General features: G+C 31.2%; 1 protein-coding gene across 1 annotated transcript in view; it reads right to left on the bottom strand.

Moving 5' to 3' along the window:
* Positions 1–20,228, bottom strand: part of LOC111632912 (5'-nucleotidase-like) — a 41,392-nt gene that overhangs the window by 12,294 nt on the left and 8,870 nt on the right. The window contains exons 2-4 of the mRNA XM_023377440.1: positions 7,686–7,730; positions 3,435–3,662; positions 3,096–3,233 (exon numbers count right to left, since the gene is read on the bottom strand). Of these exons, the coding sequence (XP_023233208.1) occupies positions 3,096–3,233; positions 3,435–3,662; positions 7,686–7,730 (411 nt within the window). The remainder of the gene's footprint in view (positions 1–3,095; positions 3,234–3,434; positions 3,663–7,685; positions 7,731–20,228) is intronic.

A 20,228-nucleotide genomic window follows, 5' to 3' on the forward strand; every position in this document is an offset into this window, starting at 1 on the left:
TTATTAAAATAATTTAATAAAAAAATATATTATTACTCTCGAATTCTTACTACATATAACTGAATATAATTATTATTTATATTTGTTAATATATTATTAAATAATTAATATTAATTATAATTAAAGTAACTATACATAAATTATATTAATTATATTTTTAATGTCAATATATATAAGTTTTTTTGGCATACTTCATAATTACATTTTATTTTAAAATTTGAAATTTAAACGCATAAAATAGCATATAAGGAATATAAAAAATACAATAAAATTTTTTTTGATAATCACATTTTTAATGTTATTAAAATATATGAGAAAGAGATAATTTATAATTTAAATTAAATTTATTTACCTGTAAAAATTAATTAATATGATTTATTAACATAATTTCAAATTAAGTAGAAAATCTTTTAATAAATAATTATGATTAATTTATGAAACTATTTATTTAAACTGAATAGAACCCATTTAAATTCTAAAAAAAATGTGAAATTTAAAATACTATTATTTAAACAAAAACTAAATGTTAACTAGAATTTAATTAATGTAATGTATGGTACTCACCATCGAAAACAAATTTAATTCATTGATATTTATGAACCGATTTTCCTGGAAAAATATTATTTTTATTATTTACTGATGACATCAAAAAATCTATCTCACTTAAAATAAATATAATAATAATATCAATACCTGTAAACATAAACATTTATTTAGATATAAAAATATTTCAAATATAGTTTTGATAGTTATTAAATGAATATTTTTAACATTAAAATGATTTATTTTTATCTATTGTAATCAAAGATCAAAAAAGGTGGGATTAGAGCCCGAGTTAATCATAAATATGGGGCCTCATCCCTCTGCCCTCTCTCATTTTTACCATTTATCATAAAAAGTTTCATTTACATCACTTTTATATGATGTTCTTTCATATAGTTTTAGGGCTTCGAATTCAAAAGGCCCTTTAATTTGTTTGTTTGTTTTAGTTATGGCAACGCAACAGTTGGGCTATCTGCCTAGGGGGAATCCTTCCGGGAGGCTTTTTTAAGAATAACTGGCCCCTATTTGGGCATTACAGACGTGGAGAAAACCCGGAAAACTCCACGTGGCCAGCCCGTCCGAGCGAGGCACGAACCCACGACCGAACTCGCAGTGTTTAGGGTATGAAGACCGCTTGGCCACTGGTTGGCCCCCTTTAAAATTTAGTCTTTTATGTTAAATGTGAGGGTCAAGACCAAATGGCACTACTAGTAAGGGCGTGTAGGGAAAAGAACAGACCGGAAGAACCACTGATAAGAAAGAACCTATCGGTCTGGAGGATAAGAGTTCTATTCCAGACCTGTAGAGAAATCCCCAAGATGGCGATCACGTGAATTGTTACACACATTGAAGTTGTGTCATCATCTTACCAGAAGTGGTATAAATTAAATTAAAGCATCTGCATGGCCAAAATATGAGCACTTCGTGTTTACGCCTTATACAGTGGAACTTCGCTAACTCGAATCAGGAGGAGGAATTCGGAACGTTAATCATTTTAACTAAATTAAAATTCCGGAGAGTTTATAAAAATACTATATCGAAACTCCATTTGAGATAATCGGTTTGATTTAACGTGTAAATCCCTACGCTAGACGATCGGGGAAAGAAAATAACTTCGAGTTAACTAGGTTCCACTGTATCTTCGTCCCTCTGTACTACGAAGACGGCTCCGTACCCCCTTTCCCAGGTTTATATTGTTAAACATTTGAGATTAAAGACTTCAGATAATATATTCCGACCTGATCCGGTGCTTAGAATCTAGTACGAGTTAGGATCGTACCCCTTTTACAATATTAAATTTTATGTAATAGAGCCTTTACACAGCATAGCCTACATCTATATATAGAAAGGGCCTTGAAAGTCCATTCTCGTCTAGGGCCTCGCTTAATCTTAAACTTTCTTTTAATCTTGCATTTAATCTACGTTTTGTTTCTCCTATATAAAAATTCGTATTGTTGCAAGTACAAGGAATCTTATAAACAATATTTCTTGTTTCTTCCTTCTTTTCTACAATAAAAAAAATTGTATTTTTCTAAAAATAACTCCACTTACCACTCACTTAGTTTGCGAAATCGAAAATAGAAAAGCCCAATATGCCTCCGTTTCTTTAATATGGAAATCTCTTTTTCCCAAGCTATACGAACTGCCTCGAGAGGAAACGAGAACAGTTAGAACTACAGTAATTAGTATTATTGGTCATGCCACAGAATTTAAAATTGGTGGCTATATACCTATAACTCTAAACTATATTAACTATAAATGATTGTACAGTAAGATCCCGTTTAACGCTGATTCGATATAACGCTGTCTGCTCGAAGCCTAAAAAAAAAGCTCAAAATTTACGCCGATTCAAATTATAGCGGCATTTGATTGATTCGTATATAATACGAGTATTTCCAAACACGAACTAATCAGCAAAAAGTGGCAATTCGTGGTAGCGCTGCACTTTCTTTAAATCTACGTTTGTTTGGTACAATTTTGGAAAAATAACATCGTGGATGCCATAGACAATATCGGCTTCGCTTGGCAAGAATTAACTGATAAATGCGCGAACGGAGTGTGAAAGATGTTATGGCTGAAGGTATCCAAGAAGTCTCAACGAGAAGAGCCTCTCGATACAGCAGGACTAGGAGATGTAGACGAGCAGGATATTGAGGAGATACTGCAGTTACTGGTGAGAGTCTTACCAACGACGACCATCAAGAACTAGCAGAACAAGGAATTCNTTTTTAAAATTTAACTAATTGTCTTTACTTAATTGTCAAGTGGGTTGCCAAATATTTATAGTTGAACGAACTCATTCGAGTTTTATACGCCTTTTTTTTTTAAGGCTTTTTTAATTGAAAACTGCAAGGTGAATCTAATGCAAAACAGGTTAAGATATTCGATTTAAAAAAATAAATAAGTGTAAAAATCTATGTCAAATTTTAATCGAAATGATCTAAATTACAAAATATTTTTAAATATTAGCAATTCACTTTCAAGTATATAGGTTAAATAGGTAAATAAATTTTTCATTGATAGATTTATTAGAAAGGATGTATACTATTTACCATAGCATCGTGGTGTAGTCTGTTAGTAAATTCAGCAACCGCCCTCCACCTGTGAACGGTATACCAAACAGTTCCTTGATAATAATCACCGGCATTTAAAAATATAACATTCTCTTCAGCATTACGAATGTTTCTGACCTAAATTAAAAAACATGCGCACGATTATTAGCAGAAAAGAAAGAAAAAAATGCTTACTTTCTAGAAGAAAAATCCTTAATTTATTAACAGAATACGTTTGCATTTAATTTTTACACAACAAATAATTAAATTTTACTTTAATAAAACTTAGGTGAGAGTCACGTTTAGGACGTAGAAAAATAATAAAGTGTAAAAATTTACCGCTGTTACTTGTCGTGCAATTCCACCGTAGCATGATTTTTCCGGTTTGCATTTTCCACCTTTATTATTAATTTCTTCGTATCTTGAATGGAAATCGTTAGTGTGAAGGACGGTTAAATTGTATGATTCAATAGAAGACAGCAGAGTGAACATGCATGTTAAGACGGCGAACCACATTTCTGACTTGTAAAACATGAGATTTTTGAGAGGGCGCTGTAGTTTCCAATGCTGAAAGTAACAGTTTTATTATTAATTTTTTTTTTCCTTTTATTACTAGCACTTAAAATAGTTTAAGCATTTTCTAAGAAAGATAGGAATTTATTAAGATAATATATATTCGAATTTTATCAATTTGGCTATGTAAAAAAACAGGATATAGAAACAACAACAGGAAAACAGAATGTCATGTCTTATTCCGGTTGTTTTTCACCAATATCTTCAAAAGTATGTACTGAACATCGAAAATGTCTCCTTATAGTCAAAAAACAAATTGAAATAAAATATTAAATATCTATAAAATTATATAGAAAAAAATAGTTTAATAAGCTAACGTACGAGTTTTAATTTTATATTATTTTTTTTGGTCGATAAAATTAAATTAAATATACGTTAAATAATGTTAAAATCGTGATTAGTCTGAATGAAGCTGAGTAATTAATAGTATGAATGAATCCAAATTCACGTGCATTTTTTTATTATTTAATGAATGGTGTCGCGTGCATACTGCGTGTTTTCTCCTTTGAGCCAACGGAGAAAACACGTGAAACGTAAAAAGCGCGTGTTATTATAGTAAATTATCTCATTCCAGTTTTTTTTTCTATGGAAAAACCTTTAAATTCTAACGAAGAAAGGGTGAATTAATAGGCTAAACATGTCTAAAATGTAGTAAAATAATTTATAATGTTATTTAATTTATGAATTTTTAAAATTTTTAATTTAAATATTTGATTGTTACGAAAAGAAAAGCCAAACAGACGGACTCGGCATTAAATCTACGGTTAAATCTAGCTGATAAGATAAAGACCTTATCGCCAACTAATAAAGCTTTACAAATCTACTTATAATTCATTGAAAATGAATCAAAATGTCATTTATTTAATAAACGCTTAAAATTAAGAGATACGTTAGGAGTTTTTTCTTTGTTATAGATTATCTTCGTACACTGATTAATGCATTATTATCTTGTAGATTAAATGTTTCAAAATATTGTTAATTTTTATTGTCTCAAAAATAGTAAAAGTTACTACGAAATAAATATAATAGAACCAACCGAATTATATATAAAATATTGTATTAAAAATACCAATAGTTTCTGTGTATAGATTGTTAATACTGTCAGGTTAAAATGGATGCTGTTATTATTATGATAAATGTAAATAATTCTATTATTTTTATTTATTAGGCCTATATCAATACATAAGTAGTAAAACAACAACTTTAGAAAAATAATCAATAAAAATTTAAATAAATTCAATAATATTTTATCAAACGTTTTAAAGATATTTTGAGTTTTTTCCACGAATATAAATTAAAATAAAAAATTAAAAGGTGTAGAAATTAATTGCGTAACTTTTGGATTTGAATAATATTACTAGTTTTATTACTTAGTCATGTCATCTATAATTAGAATTACATTACTACTAGACTTACAAGTTAGAGAAAGGCAAGCAGGATCGCTTGGTCCGTGCTCCGATTACAGATAAAATTCAAAATTTATGTTTATATAAAATCATTGTACAAAAAAGCATAAATGAAAGTTTCTTTTGACTTTATTTATATATTATTATAGTTCTCGGATGGGGTAGAAAGTCATATTTTTAAGACAATCTCATTTCTCCCAATTTCTGAGTTACCTATAATATACTTATCAGAATGACAGAATTATGAAAATATGGCTAATATCATCACAATTAGTTCGATAACCCAGGATTCAGTTTTAACCTTCTCCAGGTCTATCGGTTCTTCACAGTATTCCTCTAGTTTTTATCTTTGAGTATCGTAAAATCTCTGTTTATAGAGTCTCTCTATCTCAATCTTAGCCGTTCTCTTTTTATTTTACCCTATGGCTTTGTCATCAGTGTTTCTTTAACTATGAAATTTTCATTCAAGCTTATGATGCGTGCAGTCCAATTTAGGCTAATTTCTTTTATGTATTTAATAATATCCGATGTTTTGTACATTCTACGTAATTATTTGTTGTTCCTTCTTCCCCATTGTCTCTTCCTTTGATACTGCAAAAGATACTTCTCAAGACTTTCCCTCAAAGCATCCTACTGATCTTTCATCATTTCTTGGAAAAGTCGAGGTCCAGATGCATAGATTAAAACAGTTTAATTATGTTTAATATGAGTATAGTGTAAAGAAAATATAGCCAATACTCTAGGGAAGAGAAAGGGGTAAAGAGATAAATTATCACCTTACTTTCCTTGATAAATTGTGAGACTCTAGATCGAATTCGAATTCGGATCCCCCATTGTGGTACGTTAATATTTTACCGTTTGCTTGTTGATTATTCTATTAAACGGCGGAATAATATAATTTATAGTGCATTAAAAAATGTAATAAGATAAAATATAGATTGCACTCTTTCATACGTTTTTCAATATTTCAATATTTTCTCTTAATTACGTTTGAACTCTTAAATACGTATGAAAAATGATATAAAAGCTTTAATGTCGAAATAAATATATAAAGTCATTAATTCAAATGTCACGTATTAAAATGTCTCTCAATTTTCTTTCCTACGTGATTCAATAAAACTCGTTTTTCTGTGTTAAACAGAATGAAAAATATTCTGATATTAGATTGTGACGATGATAAAATAGTTTTTAGAATCAATTGAAACACGAAGGAAAAATAGTATACTGTATTACTATAAACTATACAACTGTAATTAAATATTAATCATATAATTATAATTTGGTTTTGGTTTGGTGAAATAAGTCAATGCAACAGATGAATGATAGGCCAAGAGGACTTTCCATGGAAAGTTGGCCCTATTTAGGTGTTAATTTGGCTGAACGTTAAAACATTTTAAACAGTATCAGTGAAGATAGTTTAGGGCAATGGATTTATGAGTTAATAAGAGAAATGAAATCAGAGGAGGGAGCGGGATATCCAGATTTCCTGGTAGTTAAGCATTTCCTCGTAAATATCGCGTTTATAGAAAAAGTATTAAAATTGGTTTGGCATTTGGTTACAGCAATGCAACACATAAGCGATCTGACAAGGAAGATATATCCCGGGAAGACTTTTATGTAAAACTGGCCCCTATTTTGGTGTTACTAACGTGAAGAAAACCCAGAAAACTCCACGTGGCCATTCCTCATTCGGTGGTTTTATCCACACGGTTACTGGAGGGTACTTACTTATTGGGGGCTGCAATTTGAAAAAATTGAAGATCTATAAATTCCCACTTTCGTCCGTCAGGTTGTCTGTCCTTTCTTAATCTCGAGAATTGAGTTATATAAGTAAACGTCGAGACCACATGTGGAAAGGTTAATAGCCCGAGACCCAGATTAACTATATATGAACTTCTGACGTGCACCGAAAATCACGTTATTTTAATTCAAAGTTACTTATTAGAATTAATCATCGTTCAGAAATGAAAAAAAAACCAGAGTTGTTACAGAGTAGTTTTCACAGCGTGGCACTTTCGATTCCACGCAGGCAAGTTCTATCGCAGTNTTATTAAAATAATTTAATAAAAAAATATATTATTACTCTCGAATTCTTACTACATATAACTGAATATAATTATTATTTATATTTGTTAATATATTATTAAATAATTAATATTAATTATAATTAAAGTAACTATACATAAATTATATTAATTATATTTTTAATGTCAATATATATAAGTTTTTTTGGCATACTTCATAATTACATTTTATTTTAAAATTTGAAATTTAAACGCATAAAATAGCATATAAGGAATATAAAAAATACAATAAAATTTTTTTTGATAATCACATTTTTAATGTTATTAAAATATATGAGAAAGAGATAATTTATAATTTAAATTAAATTTATTTACCTGTAAAAATTAATTAATATGATTTATTAACATAATTTCAAATTAAGTAGAAAATCTTTTAATAAATAATTATGATTAATTTATGAAACTATTTATTTAAACTGAATAGAACCCATTTAAATTCTAAAAAAAATGTGAAATTTAAAATACTATTATTTAAACAAAAACTAAATGTTAACTAGAATTTAATTAATGTAATGTATGGTACTCACCATCGAAAACAAATTTAATTCATTGATATTTATGAACCGATTTTCCTGGAAAAATATTATTTTTATTATTTACTGATGACATCAAAAAATCTATCTCACTTAAAATAAATATAATAATAATATCAATACCTGTAAACATAAACATTTATTTAGATATAAAAATATTTCAAATATAGTTTTGATAGTTATTAAATGAATATTTTTAACATTAAAATGATTTATTTTTATCTATTGTAATCAAAGATCAAAAAAGGTGGGATTAGAGCCCGAGTTAATCATAAATATGGGGCCTCATCCCTCTGCCCTCTCTCATTTTTACCATTTATCATAAAAAGTTTCATTTACATCACTTTTATATGATGTTCTTTCATATAGTTTCAGGGCTTCAAATTCAAGAGACCCTTTAATTTGTTTGTTTTAGTTATGGCAACGCAACAGTTGGGCATCTGCCTAGGGGGAATCCTTCCGGGAGGCCTTTTTAAAAAAAACTGGTTCCTATTTAGGCGTTACAGACGTGAAGAAAACCCGGAAGACTCCACGTGGCCAGCCCGTCCGAGCGAGGCGCGAACCCACGACCGAACTCACAGTGTTTAGGGTACGAAGGCCGCTTGACAACTGGTTGGCCCACTTTAAAATTTAGTCTTTTATGTTAAATGTGAGGGTCAAGACCAAATGGCACTACTAGTAAGGGTGTGTAGGGAAGAACCACTGATAAAAACCTATCGGTCTGGAGGATAAGAGTTCTATTATGGACCTGTAGAGAAATCCCCAAGATGGTGATCACGTGAATTGTTACACACATTGAAGTTGTGTCATCATCTTACCAGAAGTGGTATAAAAAAAATTAAAGCATTTGCATGGCCAAAATATGAGCACTTCGTGTTTACGCCTTATACAGTGGAACCTCGCTAACTTGAATCAGGAGGAGGAATTCGGAACGTTAATCATTTTATCTAAATTAAAATTCCGGAGAGTTTATAAAAATACTATATCGAAACTCCATTTGAGATAATCGGTTTGATTTAACGTGTAAATCCCTACGCTAGACGATCGGGGAAAGAAAATAACTTCGAGTTAACTAGGTTCCACTGTATCTTCGTCCCTCTGTACTACGAAGACGGCTCCGTACCCCCTTTCCCAGGTTTATATTGTTAAACATTTGAGATTAAAGACTTCAGATAATATATTCCGACCTGATCCGGTGCTTAGAATCTAGTACGAGTTAGGATCGTACCCCTTTTACAATATTAAATTTTATGTAATAGAGCCTTTACACAGCATAGCCTACATCTATATATAGAAAGGGCCTTGAAAGTCCATTCTCGTCTAGGGCCTCGCTTAATCTTAAACTTTCTTTTAATCTTGCATTTAATCTACGTTTTGTTTCTCCTATATAAAAATTCGTATTGTTGCAAGTACAAGGAATCTTATAAACAATATTTCTTGTTTCTTCCTTCTTTTCTACAATAAAAAAAATTGTATTTTTCTAAAAATAACTCCACTTACCACTCACTTAGTTTGCGAAATCGAAAATAGAAAAGCCCAATATGCCTCCGTTTCTTTAATATGGAAATCTCTTTTTCCCAAGCTATACGAACTGCCTCGAGAGGAAACGAGAACAGTTAGAACTACAGTAATTAGTATTATTGGTCATGCCACAGAATTTAAAATTGGTGGCTATATACCTATAACTCTAAACTATATTAACTATAAATGATTGTACAGTAAGATCCCGTTTAACGCTGATTCGATATAACGCTGTCTGCTCGAAGCCTAAAAAAAAAGCTCAAAATTTACGCCGATTCAAATTATAGCGGCATTTGATTGATTCGTATATAATACGAGTATTTCCAAACACGAACTAATCAGCAAAAAGTGGCAATTCGTGGTAGCGCTGCACTTTCTTTAAATCTACGTTTGTTTGGTACAATTTTGGAAAAATAACATCGTGGATGCCATAGACAATATCGGCTTCGCTTGGCAAGAATTAACTGATAAATGCGCGAACGGAGTGTGAAAGATGTTATGGCTGAAGGTATCCAAGAAGTCTCAACGAGAAGAGCCTCTCGATACAGCAGGACTAGGAGATGTAGACGAGCAGGATATTGAGGAGATACTGCAGTTACTGGTGAGAGTCTTACCAACGACGACCATCAAGAACTAGCAGAACAAGGAATTCATGCAGAACTGGAAAATAGTGATTCTGAAAACGAAGAACATGAAGAATTTCTCTACAAATTTCCTCAGTAAAAGTTTGATAACGATAACCGAAATCGTTAATCAAATTGTAGCGAATGATCCAGATTTTGAAAGGAGTGCAAAAACAAGACGAGGCATTTTGGATGCGAACTTCTACTACCAACATTTGCTTAAGGAAACGAAAAAAATGACAAATGAAACATCGCGACTTTATTGCAAAAAACAAGAATTTCAGAAAAGTCAGGACCTTCATCACAAAAAATGAACTTTACATTTCTGAATGTTTATGTGTTATTTAAGATATATTAGTATGCAAATGAATATAAAAATAACTTAAAGTAAAATCTGTTTATTTTTGGTCGCGTGTTCCCTTTTCCCTATTTACTCTATGTTAAAATAACCTCAGCGCTTTGTCGCCTAGTAACGTATCCCCCGCGTTAAGTGGGGTCTTACTGTAGTTTGTAAGTACAGAATATTCTAATACTTGCTTAATTAATCTACTTTATTATTTAGTGCAATAAAAGTTCTTACTAATTCAATTAAGTGAATTTTTTTTGTAAGTTACAATTAACTGTTCTTAAATGTCATATATCTAATTTTTTTAATGAAATTTTATTTAAAATTGTTTAGTTATTTTCTGCACGGACACTGTTGAATACTAGAGAATACCTAGGTAAGTGAATCCCCTAGGTAATACCTAGGGGATTCACCCAAAAAATTATTCCCTGCAAAAAAATGTCTGAACTAAAGACTGTACATGGGACATCTTAATTGAAATTTACCCGAGCTCTATTAGGCTATAAAGCGCCATTGCCAGCCCTAAAATAAACCAAATACAGCTTTCTTAAAATAAAGTATTGTTTTTGAATAGGAAACGATCGATTTCAATTTGATATTGAAGTCACGTGACGAAAACTCAATTAGTGGTCGTCAGTATTAAAGCAGTAAAGCTATGGTATCAATATCTTAAAAGCATCTAATGTATCTGCCTAATAAATTTACCCATAATGAAACTCACTAATGCATTTTCTTTTACGTGGTTGCAACAAACAACGAAATCAATTGTTTCCATAGTATCTTCTACAAAAATATTTTCACTCTGAAAAAACTTTCACTTAGTTTCTTTAACGAAATATTTTGTAATAGAACCGCAGAACTATAACTAAATCCAGATCTGAAATTCGTCATATTTACATTACGTCCTTCGATACTAAAAGAAAAACATGTATCCAGTTTACCCTAAGCCCGGCTTGTGCGCTGTGTGTTTTCTAAGACCAGTCCTCATGTCATTACAGATATTTGGAATTAAAATGATGTATTGCGATTGCGAAAAGTCTGAAGAAAAATGGAAATATCTGTCAAAGTTATATCCTTTGTACCAAACTGCTATTGAGATATTTATCTGGACTAATTTAGTACTTACTACTCAAGAGATAACGGATAATTTGGTGTGTGTCGGATGGATCCGAATGTTCCCTAAAAATCAAATACTCATAAAATTTATTTTAGGTACAATTGGTATTTTTACAGTATTCCAATTCAGTTTCTTTAAAAGGAGAAGACTTTATTTTCCTAGAAATAACAGTGGATATGAAGGAGAAGAAGAAATGACAGATGCCATTCAGATATTTTTTATTTGTGGCCTTACAGTTTTATTTTTTTCAATAATTCTAGTCATTACTATAATCGATTTGTTTGTTTATCCTACTTTGATGGAAATAACTAATTCACATTTCGAACTCGCATTCTGTAACCTGAATATCACATTAATGTGTATTTATGTAATTGGACAATTAGATTGCTGTATACTTGTTTTTGGTGCAAGTGCCGTTATGCTCTCGAGAAGATTCAGGTATTTATCTGTTGCAGTAGACGAATTGAAAAAAGACGAAAGTTTCTTGAAGGCTAAAGTAGAAACTTTGATCGAAACTCATTGGGATTTATGGACTTACCTGCAAGAAGTAAACCTAGTTTGTGAAGCATATCTTCCAGCCGTATATTGTTTCGGAGTGTACCAGACAAGTTTCATATTCTGCGCTGTGTTTTTCTTTGATCTTGATGATATAATGCGTCTTGCATTTTCCATTGTTTTCATAACTTTTGTGGTGTTAATTACGATTTTAAGTTTTCAAGTATCACGGTTCTCATCTTTGGTAAGTTAAAACTTAATCCTATCGTGTCTTATTAACTAGATTTAAAAACTCTTTTCAATGATAGTTATAACATATTTATAAACAATAAATTAACATATTATTCTATGGTAAAAGTTTGCTAAAATGATGAACGATTCAAAATATAAAACGCTTTGCATCGTAATTGGTGAATGGGTGTTCAATTCTGTTGAATAAAAGAAAATGTTAACAATGTGTTAAATACATAGGCCTAAGCGCGCTCAATAAAAGCTAGAGTTAAATGTATGTATGTTTTTTTTGCATCTGAAAGTTCAAGGTCTTCGTTTTATTTAAGTATGAATGAAATCATTATCTGGAGCTGTTTAGTTTGAAATAAGGCTTTACAATTCGTTCAATACTTTTATGCTTATCTTTAATTATGTTTCTCAATCATTTCCCAAAGGCTTGACATCACATTTTGAACAACGTCTCTTAGAAACATAATCGACTAATTATTGTTTTTCTAATTTTCTATGTTTCTTTACGCATTAGCGAATAAAGAAACAGACCTCATATGCACTTATATACATTTCGCCGCAATATACATTCATGTGATTATTTGATAATTAATACACCTTAAATAACAATTTTACACAAATTTGCCATTAAAATTTTATCACAATCTATTGTAGATTTTCGCATATCGTTACATCAATAAATATAAACCAGAAAAATACTTTACGCTAGGCAATAACGTATATATTTTAAGAGGAGAAACATTTCTGTTTGTATTCTTATTTCCTGACTGAAACACACATTCATTAACTCTGTTAGAAAAACAAGTATTTCCGCTTATGTTTTTGCCACTGTAGGTTCAGTATGGGCATAATTTGCTACTAAATGCAAAGTTCATTCAAATAAAGGCGAACACATTGAACATATTGCGATACGAAAGGCTCGAGATAATGATTGAAATGATATTTTACTTACATTTGTATATTTAATCGTTTCTTTGTAGTAAAGCATTAAACTTGTGAGCATCTTTGTTTCCATTCCGAATATACGGTAACAATTTTTTAAGAAAAAAGATGTGATAATTAAATTAGTAAACCGTTCTGATTTATTGGGAAAAGAACATTTGACTTGCATTTACAATCGAATTTTTACACTTAATTGCAATATAATGAATAAGAGCTTTATATACCAATTGTTTATTTACGAAATGAATTTTAATTTTTCAAGTTGTATGACAAGTTCGTTGAAATCGATAAATTGTGTTCTGCTGATCTGCCGTTAGAAACTAAACTGAAGGTAATTCAAATAAATTCGAGTAATTTCCATTGGTCTATATATTTAATATATTAAAAAGCAATTTTATTTCTTTCAAAAGATGCTGAACTTTATGAAAAGATTTGGTAAAACTCCATTTGGAATAGACATCGGAGGATTCTTCTATGTTAAAAGGAACTTCTTCATTCGAGTAAGTTCATTCAGTATATTTTGTTACACTGTACATATAGCCTAACTTATACATAACAATTTTTAAATATCCATTTACAGTGTCTGAGTGCGATATATTCAACTATGTCTCTATTAATGGAACTTTCAGTGGCAAAGAAAACACCTTCTTGTGACGTTAAGATTAAGATTAAAGATCTAATACAATAAACCTATATTGCCTCACAGGCTGAGTGATTCACTGTCGTGAATTTCTGAATATATTTCGATTTATTACAGTAAAATAAAATATAGTAATGAATTCGAAAATGGACGTTGAATGTAAACTTATCTGAAAACTGAAAAAATCGAAGACTACGCCTACAAGACGTTAAAATTCTATTCTGGATGCTCACAGTAATATATATACACTGTATATGTTGTATGTCTTTCTTGCCATCCCCATATGTACACAATACAAAGCTTCTCCCCCTTTTCTCATGTTGTTTTATAAAATTTCTTTCTCTTTATTTTCCACTTAATAGAGTCATTTTACTGTTTATAAAAAGAAAAATCGACAACGATAATTATAAATGATTACATATGTACTGTATCTTTGTTCAAAGATGTTAAGTGAGGATTACTATGTTTGATTTCTGTACAATATAATGGACTAATATTTGAAATGTGGACACAAAATTAGATAAAAAGCAACGGTTATAATTGTAAATTACTACAGTAGAATGTGTATACGATGTTTGTTTTCGATAAAAATAATTATTGTAATATGTTTTAATTAAAAACTAAATTACTGGTATTGAAAAACAACTTTTGATCGAACTAAAATTCATAAAAATTTTTACATGGGACAGTTGTTCTCGAAATGTTTAAAACAAAAACACATATCTGCTTTAAAAATAAATTGGAAGAAACATCCGATTATTAGAAACATTAGAATTAAAATTAATCTGGGAAAAATTCTTTCTACCTTCTCATCCAGAAGTCATCAAAATTTCTTGTTTAAACGCAACAATCTAATTGTCTGACCGAGTGCCAACTGAAATTCGCCTATGGTAAAGCCCACTTACATTTCAAGATGATAAAAATGATGATACAGGAACTTTCAGATCGTGGGTTCAGGATAATTTAGTCTCGAAGAATTATTGATTGCACAAAATATAAATTGTATTCATGGTCATAGTTCGTTTACTGCAATGCTACACGGGGGCGATCTGCGGAGGGGTGCCTCCCAGGACTTTCTAGAGGAAATTAGCATCTATTTAAATGTTACAAACGTAAAGAATGCTGTACGTAGATTTTATCTCGTTTAAACGTGAATACATTGGTTGGTTGATAAAACTAGTAGCCAAGTGCTACTAGCGAGCATTCGTGGTTATAGTCAAAGAAAGATTATTGAAAGCTGAATTTCAATCTGAAGCCCATTCGTTTCGAGAGGCCATATATTATCTTAATTAGTTCTAACCAAAGATGGTCGTCGGTCGGATGGTCTAGGTGGCAGCCTACCACTCTGGGAGACCCGGGATGGAATCCAGACCGGTCGAAAATTCCCCAGGAATTTTTCGGGGGTAGTCTGTCCGGATATGTCGTGCCCCGTTTCTCACCACCTGCTGCCCTATTGTGACCTGGCCGAACCCATAATGGGCTTGCTAAAAAGAGGCTCTCTTAGTGCCCACGAGCAGAGAGTAAAAAAAGACTACACCCGGCCTAACATTTCACTGTTGATCAGTTCGACAGCAGCGGTAATTCGTGCTCTGAGATTGGCCATGTCAGTAGACAGTGAGGAAGAAAGACCCGGTCCTTTACGAACCCCACAAAAAAAGTCGAAAGATGTCGTAACAGGAAAGCGCGGCAAGCAACGCAGTAAGGATACGTACGCCATTGGCATCTGTCTAGCCCAGCGTTTCTCAAAGTGGGCGATAACGCCCCCTTGTGGGCGCTGGAGGCTTTCAGGGGGGCAGTAGAAGGCTCAAAGAGAATTGGGGGGCGTTAAGGAAATATAGAGGGGCGACGGCAGACAAATTCTATATATAAAAATTCGACGGAATATATATAAAATGTTGACATTTTATATATTTTTTATNAACACGAAGGAAAAATAGTATACTGTATTACTATAAACTATACAACTGTAATTAAATATTAATCATATAATTATAATTTGGTTTTGGTTTGGTGAAATAAGTCAATGCAACAGATGAATGATAGGCCAAGAGGACTTTCCATGGAAAGTTGGCCCTATTTAGGTGTTAATTTGGCTGAACGTTAAAACATTTTAAACAGTATCAGTGAAGATAGTTTAGGGCAATGGATTTATGAGTTAATAAGAGAAATGAAATCAGAGGAGGGAGCGGGATATCCAGATTTCCTGGTAGTTAAGCATTTCCTCGTAAATATCGCGTTTATAGAAAAAGTATTAAAATTGGTTTGGCATTTGGTTACAGCAATGCAACACATAAGCGATCTGACAAGGAAGATATATCCCGGGAAGACTTTTATGTAAAACTGGCCCCTATTTTGGTGTTACTAACGTGAAGAAAACCCAGAAAACTCCACGTGGCCATTCCTCATTCGGTGGTTTTATCCACACGGTTACTGGAGGGTACTTACTTATTGGGGGCTGCAATTTGAAAAAATTGAAGATCTATAAATTCCCACTTTCGTCCGTCAGGTTGTCTGTCCTTTCTTAATCTCGAGAATTGAGTTATATAAGTAAACGTCGAGACCACATGTGGAAAGGTTAATAGCCCGAGACCCAGATTAACTATATATGAACTTCTGACGTGCACCGAAAATCACGTTATTTTAATTCAAAGTTACTTATTAGAATTAATCATCGTTCAGAAATGAAAAAAAAACCAGAGTTGTTACAGAGTAGTTTTCACAGCGTGGCACTTTCGATTCCACGCAGGCAAGTTCTATCGCAGTAATGGTGTAATAGCGCGTCTAATTCGCGCTATAACATTGTCGCAGTAATAAAGTGAATATAATATATATTTTTTTATAATAATAAATTTTTTATAACGAACGAACGAATATTTTACCCCGATATTTATCATTTAGCTGTAGCACCAAAAATAACACCACTTGTGTACCACAAACCTCCATAAAATGCAGACCCCTCTACTTAAAACTTTTCCCAGTTTCTTATTGTAAACTCTAAGGCACAGAATAATCGATTTGAAAATTCACAACTGAGAAGTGATCACGAGGGNTTGATTGTTACGAAAAGAAAAGCCAAACAGACGGACTCGGCATTAAATCTACGGTTAAATCTAGCTGATAAGATAAAGACCTTATCGCCAACTAATAAAGCTTTACAAATCTACTTATAATTCATTGAAAATGAATCAAAATGTCATTTATTTAATAAACGCTTAAAATTAAGAGATACGTTAGGAGTTTTTTCTTTGTTATAGATTATCTTCGTACACTGATTAATGCATTATTATCTTGTAGATTAAATGTTTCAAAATATTGTTAATTTTTATTGTCTCAAAAATAGTAAAAGTTACTACGAAATAAATATAAGAGAACCAACCGAATTATATATAAAATATTGTATTAAATATACCAATAGTTTCTGTGTATAGATTGTTAATACTGTCAGGTTAAAATGGATGCTGTTATTATTATGATAAATGTAAATAATTCTATTATTTTTATTTATTAGGCCTATATCAATACATAAGTAGTAAAACAACAACTTTAGAAAAATAATCAATAAAAATTTAAATAAATTCAATAATATTTTATCAAACGTTTTAAAGATATTTTGAGTTTTTTCCACGAATATAAATTAAAATAAAAAATTAAAAGGTGTAGAAATTAATTGCGTAACTTTTGGATTTGAATAATATTACTAGTTTTATTACTTAGTCATGTCATCTATAATTAGAATTACATTACTACTAGACTTACAAGTTAGAGAAAGGCAAGCAGGATCGCTTGGTCCGTGCTCCGATTACAGATAAAATTCAAAATTTATGTTTATATAAAATCATTGTACAAAAAAGCATAAATGAAAGTTTCTTTTGACTTTATTTATATATTATTATAGTTCTCGGATGGGGTAGAAAGTCACATTTTTAAGACAATCTCATTTCTCCCAATTTCTGAGTTACCTATAATATACTTATCAGAATGACAGAATTATGAAAATATGGCTAATATCATCACAATTAGTTCGATAACCCAGGATTCAGTTTTAACCTTCTCCAGGTCTATCGGTTCTTCACAGTATTCCTCTAGTTTTTATCTTTGAGTATCGTAAAATCTCTGTTTATAGAGTCTCTCTATCTCAATCTTAGCCGTCCTCTTTTTATTTTACCCTATGGCTTTGTCATCAGTGTTTCTTTAACTATGAAATTTTCATTCATGCTTATGATGCGTGCAGTCCAATTTAGGCTAATTTCTTTTATGTATTTAATAATATCCGATGTTTTGTACATTCTACGTAATTATTTGTTGTTCCTTCTTCCCCATTGTCTCTTCCTTTGATACTGCAAAAGATACTTCTCAAGACTTTCCCTCAAAGCATCCTACTGATCTTTCATCATTTCTTGGAAAAGTCGAGGTCCAGATGCATAGATTAAAACAGTTTAATTATGTTTAATATGAGTATAGTGTAAAGAAAATATAGCCAATACTCTAGGGAAGAGAAAGGGGTAAAGAGATAAATTATCACCTTACTTTCCTTGATAAATTGTGAGACTCTAGATCGAATTCGAATTCGGATCCCCCATTGTGGTACGTTAATATTTTACCGTTTGCTTGTTGATTATTCTATTAAACGGCGGAATAATATAATTTATAGTGCATTAAAAATTTAATAAGATAAAATATAGATTGCACTCTTTCATACGTTTTTCAATATTTCAATATTTTCTCTTAATTACGTTTGAACTCTTAAATACGTGTGAAAAACGATATAAAAGCTTTAATGTCGAAATAAATATATAAAGTCATTAATTCAAATGTCACGTATTAAAATGTCTCTCAATTTTCTTTCCTACGTGATTCAATAAAACTCGTTTTTCTGTGTTAAACAGAATGAAAAATATTCTGATATTAGATTGTGACGATGATAAAATAGTTTTTAGAATCAATTGAAACACGAAGGAAAAATAGTATACTGTATTACTATAAACTATACAACTGTAATTAAATATTAATCATATAATTATAATTTGGTTTTGGTTTGGTGAAATAAGTCAATGCAACAGATGAATGATAGGCCAAGAGGACTTTCCATAGAAAGTTGGCCCTATTTAGGTGTTAATTTGGCTGAACGTTAGAACATTTTAAGCAGTATCAGTGAAGAAAGTTTGGGGCAATGGATTTATGAGTTAATAAGAGAGATGAAATCAGAGGAGGGAGCGGGATATCCAGGTTTCCTGGTAGTTAAACATTTCCTCGTAAATATCGCGTTTATAGAAAAAGTATTAAAATTGGTTTGGCATTTGGTTACAGCAATGCGACACATAAGCGATCTGCCAAGGAAGATATATCTCGGGAAGACTTTTATGTAAAGCTGGCCCCTATTTTGGTGTTACTAACGTGAAGAAAACCCAGAAAACTCCACGTGGCCATTCCTCATTCGGTGGTTTTATCCACTCTGTTACTGGAGGGTACTTATTGGGCCGCAATTTGAAAAAATTGAAGACATAAATTCCCACTTTGTCCGTCAGGTTGTCTGTCCTTTCTTAATCTCGAGAATTGAGTTACATAAGTAAACGTCGAGATATACGTGGAAAGCTTAATAGCAGGAGATCCAGATTAACTATATATGAACTTCCGACTTGCATCGAAAATCACGTTATTTTAATTCAAAGTTACTTATTAGAATTAATCATCGTTCAGAAATGAAAAAAAAACCAGAGTTGTTAGATACGGAAAATTAAATAAGTATATAGTTTTCACAGCGTGGCACTTTCGATTCCACGCAGGCAAGTTCTATCGCAGTAATGGCGTAATAACGCGTCTAATTTGAGATATATCATTATCGCAGTAATAAAGTGAATATAATATAGGCTATATATTTTTATAATAATAAAATTTTTTATAACGAACGAACGAATATTCTATCCCGATATTTGCCATTTAGCTGTAGCACCAAAAATAACACCACTTGTGTACCACAAACCTCCATAAAATGCAGACCCCTCTACTTAAAACTTTTCCCAGTTTCTTACTGTAAACTCTAAGGCACAGAATAATCGATTTGAAAATTCACAACTGAGAGGTGATCACGAGGGAAATTACTAAGAATAATCTGAACCTTGGGTTTGAATATAGTAGAAACATTTGAAAAAGACCACGTGCTCGTTGGTTCTTTGCAATAAATAATTGAGAATAAATCAGACTAACTATGAATTTCACAACTCTATACACACATTTTATTACAGTTTAATAGATAAATCAAGCTTAACAGTCCATAACAGCCTCACAGCATATAGATTCCACTGTTTAATAGAAAAGATGAATACATAAAGGCAAATTTAGCCAAAAAAAAATCAATTATAGAAATTAAATCTACAACAATTTAAATTAAATACAGTAGAGCGTCGATTATCCGAATCAATTGGAGACTGGGGTTGTTCGGAAGATCGGTGTTTCGAATAACCGATTATGTACGAAAAAATATATTAATTTATCCCATCTTGACATTTTTCTCCGTTGCGTGTCGCTTCGCGTTGAATTTTCGTCGATGTTAAGCCTAACGAAGACTATTGTATCGTTAAAAATTATTTTTTTATTTTGTACGAACAAAATAAAT

The sequence above is a fragment of the Centruroides sculpturatus genome, unplaced genomic scaffold, assembly GCF_000671375.1.
Source record: "Centruroides sculpturatus isolate CEXI.00-Female unplaced genomic scaffold, Cexi_2.0 scaffold292, whole genome shotgun sequence".
Lineage (NCBI taxonomy): Eukaryota > Metazoa > Arthropoda > Arachnida > Scorpiones > Buthidae > Centruroides > Centruroides sculpturatus.